The 8289-nt window shown below is 35.2% G+C and overlaps 1 protein-coding gene across 3 annotated transcripts; it reads left to right on the top strand.

Moving 5' to 3' along the window:
• The first annotated feature begins 1838 nt into the window (after positions 1-1838).
• Positions 1839-8239, top strand: LOC111796937 (S-adenosylmethionine carrier 1, chloroplastic/mitochondrial-like). 3 transcript variants are annotated; one of them, XM_023679765.1, is made up of 14 exons: positions 1839-1959; positions 3017-3124; positions 3510-3580; positions 4163-4174; positions 4596-4672; positions 5217-5307; positions 5516-5569; positions 5645-5740; positions 5954-6043; positions 6299-6350; positions 6573-6634; positions 6725-6805; positions 7647-7779; positions 8215-8239. In XM_023679765.1, exons 1-13 carry the CDS (start codon positions 1944-1946, stop codon positions 7773-7775), a joined length of 939 nt encoding a protein of 312 aa, XP_023535533.1. In that variant the 5' UTR covers positions 1839-1943; the 3' UTR covers positions 7776-7779; positions 8215-8239. The 3 variants fall into 3 exon arrangements, with proteins under 3 accessions (XP_023535533.1, XP_023535528.1, XP_023535541.1); XM_023679760.1 differs by lacking the exon at positions 8215-8239 and having other exon boundaries at positions 7647-7977; XM_023679773.1 differs by lacking the exons at positions 1839-1959; positions 3017-3124; positions 3510-3580; positions 4163-4174; positions 8215-8239 and adding an exon at positions 4184-4416 and having other exon boundaries at positions 7647-7977.
• Positions 8240-8289: the final 50 nt, after the last annotated feature.

Consider the following 8289-nt stretch of genomic DNA (forward strand, 5'->3'; position numbering starts at 1 on the left):
ATTTGTTAAATTATTTTAAAATTACATTTGTTTTCATATTATTTATTTTTTAGGTTTTTTAATAATTACAACCACAAAAATAAGTTTTAGAAAATAAAGAACAAAGCCATAAAGATTATTTCGAACCATAAAAATAAATTCATAATTTATACTATGATAATAAAATAAAATAAAAGGGGAAATGGACCTGGCGCGTGGGAACAACGGGAGAAAAGGGCCGAAGCCAAACCATTACGTTCCCGTAGGTTGAAGTGGTCGGACGATACGATTGGTGACTCACTGTCGAAATGTGTCATGATTTGAGACGAACACGTTGAGCCATTGGGTATCTGTGACGGTGACCTATGAATTGTCGCTCTCAAGAGAGCTGGAAAAGGTTGGAAGGTACGAGATAAGTAAAGCGCATGAATAATGCCGGACCTCGTTTGGTTTCCTTTCCTATAAACTGCCAAATGCTAAGAGCCAACAAGACATTCATTTTTGTTGCGTAATTAAATAAAGTAAAAATTTATTTCTTTTTCTCCTCTAGATGTTTGGCTCAATTTTGGATCACGTGGAGTTTTCCCATTTAATCACGTGGGAACGAAATTTGAGCCAAATTTTCGAGGGATGTATGAATACTAATTAAAATCGTGACTAAATTATCAAAAATATATATATATATTTCTTTTAAATACTATTATTATTATTTTTTTAATTTTAATTTTGTTCTTATCACAATATTCCGTTAAAATATTTGATAAAAACTCAACATAATAGCAACTTAAAACGATGTGTTGATGTTCGTTTGGTTCCCTTTGGCAGAATTTGGTCAAATTGAGCGTGAGAATAAATTTGAAGGTATAAATTTATTTATGTGAGATTAGATAATTATTTTTTTACGAAACAAAAGAGGTTCGTGAAGAAACTGGGAAGTGTTAGGCTCAACAGTGTCTCGGGTAGTAGTTCACTTGGAACAGAGGAAAAGGGCGACCGCTCGAGAAGTTGAGTTGTATGAGATCTTGTGTATGCATTCATTGATCTAGTGAAGTTATTTCTATTGGGTTGTGCGGGAAGACTAGGTACAAACCAAATCGAGTTACTAATTGCTGTCTCATTGTAATTGTTTACGGTATGTTTGCATTAATTATGAGAAATACAGTTATTCTCGATCTCGCTTTTGTAAATATGGAAAAATTAGCCAAAAACTAATTATAAAAAAAATACTAACTCGATCTAGTTCATCGTTCACGTTCTCGAACATATGGCCAACAAAGATAAAAAATCACGAATACAAGAGAACAAAAATGAGTTTGTTAGACGAACACAACTCTCCACAATTGTATGATATATTGTCGACTCTGAACATAAACTCTGATGACTTTGTTTTGGGCTTACCGGAAGGCCTCATACCAATGGAGATAATATTCATGATTATAAATGCATGACCATTCTATAAATCAGCGTGAATTTAATTTTTTTTTATTGAATTTACAAAAATATAATTTTGAAATAAATTAAATAATATTGTCTTATTAAATAAATAAATATAGATTTTGTTTTGAAAACTATGATGGGAAACGTTTATATTAAAACTATGTATTTTTTTAAAATTGAAATTTGAACGAAAGGAATGAAATTAAAATAATAATGATTTTATTTTTTAAAATCCTACAATTTTAATTTTAATTTTGGTATTAATTTTTTTTTCAAGTAGGTAAAAATAATATTTTACGAAAATTTAATATGATTAATTAGAAATAATAAAACAACATTCGATTTCAAAGCAAAATACGCCCTTAGTATAAATAGATGCAAATTTAAAAGCTAAAACATAACCTCTCTTTTTTCCTTCGAGAATTAATTTTGCTTCGTTAACGAGACGATGGACCGTGAAGCCCTCTATCTTTATTTGAGTTGGATTTGGCGCGCCCAGTCTCCGCTCTCCGAAAGCGGCAGCCAGAATGAGAGATTCTCCAGGTAATTTTCGACGGCATCCTCTTCTTCGATCTCTTTTCTAGTTTGATTTCAGTATCTTCTTTCTTGCTTTAAGAATTTGTGACGTTTATTTGCTACTCGTTATTGGCGGAAGCAGACGAGCAGCCATTGATTCTCGTCGTTCTCTGCCTCCTAGCAGGAATTTCGCTACAGTAATTCATATTTGCTTACTTTTCACTCTCATTCCTGTAATGATTTATCCAGGAGATAGTATCTGCAGGGAGATTATTCTTCACTTCAATTTGTATCGCACCGTCAATTATCTAAAAGTTTAACGCGTTGTTGTTGTTTTTTTCTTTCTTTTTTTTTTTTTTTGTGAATTTTCCTTGGCACGAATAGGATGTATTCGTAATGTTTTTCTGGAACAATTTTGATGAACTTGAATTTCGTGGTTGCTTAGAGAATGTAGACGACGAAATTAACCGTGGAGTAGTGTAGTCAGTGTAGCACTGTTTAAGAACGCGGTGTAGAAGTACTTTGTTATCTTTTGATAGGAGTAGTACGACGTGAAGGAACTTCTACTTTACGGTAATATTGAAACGTAAAATTTCTTCCACGAACTCGGAATTCCTTGCTGAAGGTTCTTTTACTGATCCGTATATTTCAGTTTGGAGCTCATTAGTTTCTCAGTTATTTTGGATTAGTCAACTGAGATTCAGGCTCCTTCCTGCTGCGTATCGTCAATTTTGGCTTGATTCTCGCCCACAGCTAAATTATTAATAATGCTCGTCAAAACTTCGAGACTTCTTGCTGCAGTTTCGTTGCTTCCGTTACTTAAAATGAGATTCAGAAGTCCATGCACTCTGGATCTAATCATGTCAGAACTTGTAGCTGATTTTGTATCTCGAACTAACTACTCGCCTGCGAGTAAATTCAATAATTTTTCAGCTTCGAGACTAGAAGCTTTGTAGACTTTTTGTTTGCCTACGACATTCATCTCTTTAAAGCTCCTACATTTTATCTAACTTTTGTATTATTTCCATTTAAATTTAACCTACTTTTGGTTCTGTCTGTAATGAAGAATTGATTTATTCTACAGATGTTTTGGTACACAAGATGAATGACGCTAATAATAAGGCCATCAAGGTTTCTGCAACATTTAATGTCGGAGAGAACAAGGAGTTTGATTTTATACGTACCTTGTATGGTAGGTATTATTTTTTGAGAATTTTAGCTGATATTTTGGTAAATGATATTATATTCTTTTACTAGTTCAGCTAAACTTAGGTTGATAGTATGAAGGCATTATTCATTTCAAACCCCTTGAAACACTATCTATGTGATGCAAATGACCTATTGAATCATCATGATTTTAGGCCCTTTGGTCTCCAAGGCTTCTAAAAGTTTGTTTCATCTACCACATTATTTCATACAACCACTAACAGATTAAGTAACATTATATTGATCCCTTCTAATATCTTCGTTTGCAAATGTTCTTTGTTGCCAAAGATCTTGTTTGTCATGCTTGAAGTTTACAAAGAGTGTTCCAATTTTATAGGATCTATGTTTGCCTTTGTTATGGACTTTTGCAGAAGGTGCCATAGCTGGAGGTGCTGCTGGTCTCGTTGTAGAAGCTGCTCTATATCCAATTGATACCATAAAAATGTTAGGAATCACGACTCTCCACAATGGTATGATTTTGTCCACTTTGAGCCTAAAGCTCTCAATGGAGTTAGTATTCCTCACTTATAAACCCATGATCTTCCACTAAATTAACCAATGTGGGACACTCACTCCCAATAAATCTCAACAATCCTCCCCTCGAACAAAGTACACTAGAAGCCTCCCCTTAGTCGAGGCTCGACTCCTTTCTCTGGAGCCCTCGAACAAAGTACACCCTTTGTTCAACACTTTAGTCACTTTTGACTACACCTTCGAGGCTTACAATTCTTTGTTCGATATTTGAGGATTCTATTGACATGGTTAATACAATTCTTTGTTCGATATTTGAGGATTCTATTGACATGGTTAAGTTTAGGGCATGGCTCTGATACCATGTTAGGAATCACGACTCTCCACAATGGTATGATATTGTCCACTTTGAGCCTAAGCTCTCATGGCTTTGCTTTGGGCTTCCCCAAAAGGCCTCATACCAATGGAGTTAGTATTCCTCACTTATAAACCCATGATCTTCCACTAAATTAACCAATGTGGGACACTCACTCCCAATAAACCTCAACAAAAAACTCGTCTACAGGTAGCCTTATATGCGGGGGTTACTTCCAGTTGGACTGTGAATATCTTTTAGGCTCCTCTAGAACTTCCGAGCCTCAAATTTTTGGTCCCTGCTGTTGTTCTAATTACTTCGTTCACTTAAAATTTTATGCCGTACTCTTATTTCGTCTATTCAAGCGCTCTGTTTCTTGGAGACTTATTTTTATTTTTATCTCAACCGAAACTATTTGTCCTGGAATGATTCACCATACACTCTCTACAATGGTATTTCTGAAGCATTTTATTCCCTTGCTCAAGTCATCATCCATGCCTGTCTGCTTATTTGATTATCTTATGCTCACTGAACCAACAATAGGGTTCTTCCTGCTTTGTTTAGTCATATGTTGGCTTTTGAATGTGTAGCACCTGCAGATTTCTAAATTATACTAAAATGATTTTGATAGGCCGTTCGTGGAGGAGGGAAAATTGTACTCGAAGGACTTTATTCTGGATTGGCTGCAAATCTTGTTGGGATGTTACCGTGAGTGTACCTAACTCCCGATATTTTTCATCTTCTCGTCTGCTAGAATATTGGATAATGCAACTTTAGGGCTCAATTTTGGACTGGGCATAAGTATTTCTCAAATGTGATTTTGAATACAAAAGTTTGCGATATGAGAAACTGAAAAATTCATTAGTTTGTATGAAAGACGAGAGTGTTTCGTGTTTCAATGTCTTCTTTTTAACCTGATTTTCTTGTTATTTTTCCACAAACACCTTTAAATAATCTTTAATTTATTATTCTTATGTTGATATTATGGCCTGTAATGGCTATGCTTTTCATCCATTTGAGTGAAAACCAGTTTTTTTAAAACATCTCTTGTTGCTTTCAGAATTTCTCACTATGGAGCATTTTTTTGCTTAGTGTCCTATCTGTACTGAGTCGCTTACGGTTATAGTTCACCATTAGTTTATTCAAAGAGTTGTGTTAAAATTGTGAGAGTTGGTTCATAAATGCAGCAGTTATTCGTATTTCTCATCATATGACGTCTATGCTAAATGTTTGATAATTTCACTATTATCAGTGCCACTGCCATGTTTGTCGGTGTATATGAACCTACCAAACAGAAAATGCTGATATCTCTCCCTGAAAACCTCAATGCTTTAGCTCATTTGGTAAGATTATCAACCAACCATGTTTCACCTCACATATCCATGGCAGGTGTTCCACTTTGGGTATTTTACTACTGCAAAAAAAAAAAAAAAAAAACCGGTCAGTTTCATGAGGTTTTGTTTTCAAGATATTTTAGAGTGAACTATTGCATCAGAATGTTGGATAGAGCTTTTTATTTGTTAATTTAATAGGTGTTCAAGCTACGTACAGACTGCAGGTTTCATAGGAGGCGTGGCTTCTTCGCTCATCCGCGTGCCAACAGAGGTAGTTATGCTTAGCTGATCTATTACAGTACTCCGTCCATTCCTGCTGAGCTTGTTATTTGTTCATCGTCTCCAGGTAGTGAAGCAAAGGATGCAGACTAGCCACTTTGCTTCTGCATCGAATTCTGTCCACGTTATTGTTTCAAGGGAAGGTTTTAGAGGTCTTTATGCGGTAAAAATACATTCATTTTGTTACTAACATTTTGATTTTTACTGAGCGTTCATAATGTCATTCTATTTTTATTTATACTGAGTGTTCATAATGTCATTCTTCAATGTATATCTTGCCAATTGACTGCATAAAAGATGTCTAATTTTCTTGAGATTAAATATCGATTGTTAAAGACTTGCACACATTTTCCTGTTTCTTTGTTTGATTTTTCAGGGGTATGGATCTTTCTTACTGCGAGATTTGCCATTTGATGCCATTCGGTTCTGCATTTACGAACAACTTAGGATAGGGTACAAGCTAGCGGTAAGTTCACGTATGGATTACAAGTACTTAATGTAGAGTTGTTTTCTTTTCGTTCTTCCTGAAGGTAAAGTTTTCTTTGTGTTCTTCGACATTCCACTAAAGAAGTTCAGAGTACTGGGCTATTGGAAGAATGCCGTCAACCAATATTGACTTCTACTTTTCTATCCCTTGTTTATGCCAAGTTGAACTGTTAACCTTTCATGATCGATATATAATTTTGCTAATGGTGAATGAATGGAATACACCTGAATGCAGGCGCAAAGAGATCCAGATGATCCTGAGACTGCTATAATTGGTGCTTTCGCTGGTATATAATCGAATGACACTATTTCTTCTTTGGTTCAAAGTGTTTCCATGAGAATTCCGGAAAAAATATGCTGAAATTCCACTATGCTATTGTCTCTATTGTTAGTTTATGTATGATATATTTTAACTCTCTTAAGAGGTCGTGGGTAAATAGTATATGATTTCATTTTGTCGAAAATGCACGCTTAATTATATTATCCCCAACAATTTTTATCTTGTGTAGGTGCTATTAGTGGGGCCGTAACCACTCCTCTTGACGTGATAAAAACCAGATTAATGGTTCAGGTATTGATCCATGAGCTGTTCCAACTTTTTGTTTGGTGGAAAACCAACTCAATTGTTGACCCACTTTTCTTAACTTTTAATGTTACGCAGGGATCAAATAGCCAATACCAAGGTATTCATGATTGTTGTAGGACTATAATGAGGGAAGAAGGAGCACGTGCCTTTTTAAAGGTTTGTTCTTTCTTCAGACCTACTGATAGGAAGGGAATTATTGTTTTCAAATTATAGATAAAGCTAAAATATTTTTAACTATTTAATCGGTTCCATTTAGATGTCACTATTGATGTACGGCCCTACTAGTCTTTGTGGAAGAGGCACATGAAAAAAAAAAATTATTTGGGAAGGCTTAAAAGATGACTAACAATTTGTTTGAGCGCAAGTGAGAACTAGAAATCTATATTTCGAATTTGTATTAAATAGATTAATATTGGTAGATAGATTTAAAATGATGGAATAGTGAATGGTTATGTGAGATCCCACATCGGTTGGGGAGGAGAACGAAACACCCTTTATAAGTGTGGAAACCTCTCCCTAGTATACGCGTTTTAAAAATCTAGAGGAAAAGTCTAAAGAGGACAATATATGACAAATGGTATCAAAGCCAAACACCGGGTGATGTGCCAGTGAGAAGGCTGAGCCTCGAAGGAGTGGACGCAAGGACGCTGGGCCTCAAAGGGGGTGGATTGTGAGATCCCACATCTGTTGGGGAGGAGAACGAAACACCTTTTATAAGAGCGTGGAAACCTCTTCCTAGTAGACGCGTTTTAAAAATCTTGAGGGAAAGTCCGAAAGCAAAAACCCAAATAAGACAATATCTACTAGCGGTGTTTGGCTTTTAAAAAGATGTGATATCAATAAATAACATATTATGGTAGATAGATTGAGATCTCGTTTTCAACCATTTTTAGGAAGCAAGTAGATTGCAGAAGCCTTAAAGAATAAAATTTTCATGCAGCTCTATGACTAAATGAACCATAAATTATGACACTCTCTATTCTATTCCTTGTTGCAGGGGATAGGGCCAAGGGTGCTGTGGATAGGGTTAGGAGGCGCTATATTTTTTGGCGTCCTTGAAAAGACAAAGCAAATGCTTGCTAACAAGAGGCGTCCACCGCCTGGGGAAACCTTCGAGCCGCAATGATGAGGTTCACCTTCTATTTCGTCTTTAAATTTTAAGAAGCACTGCACGGCTCAACTTCCTAATTTTATTTGTTAGACTAAATAAAAATAGTTTGATTTGTTTGCTGTCATAATTTTCATTGCCAGCACCGAAACATGGGCCAGGTATCTCTCTAAACTTACCTATTAAATTATAAGTTCAGTTAATTATATCTATTTAGTCATGAAATCTCAAATTTTGTATTCAATATATTAGTAAATCTTAAAAACAGAGTTGAGAGGCTAAATTTTAAATTTATAATGATTAATATAAAATTGAAATTTCAGTGAGCACAATATCTAGTGAAAGAGGAAACATTTTTACCCTTCGAAGGATCCCCTAGGAAGTTGATTCAAACACACTAATAATGTTAGAACTGGTTAATGAAAGCTGGTGCTTCTGGTTGCTTGTTACTTCGTAGAATGTAGAAGCTGCCAACTCAGGAACTGCAAACTCGTCTCTTCTTATATGGACCGAACATACTGAATTCATTGAA

The sequence above is a fragment of the Cucurbita pepo genome, chromosome LG01, assembly GCF_002806865.2.
Source record: "Cucurbita pepo subsp. pepo cultivar mu-cu-16 chromosome LG01, ASM280686v2, whole genome shotgun sequence".
NCBI classification, from domain to species: Eukaryota; Viridiplantae; Streptophyta; class Magnoliopsida; order Cucurbitales; family Cucurbitaceae; genus Cucurbita; species Cucurbita pepo.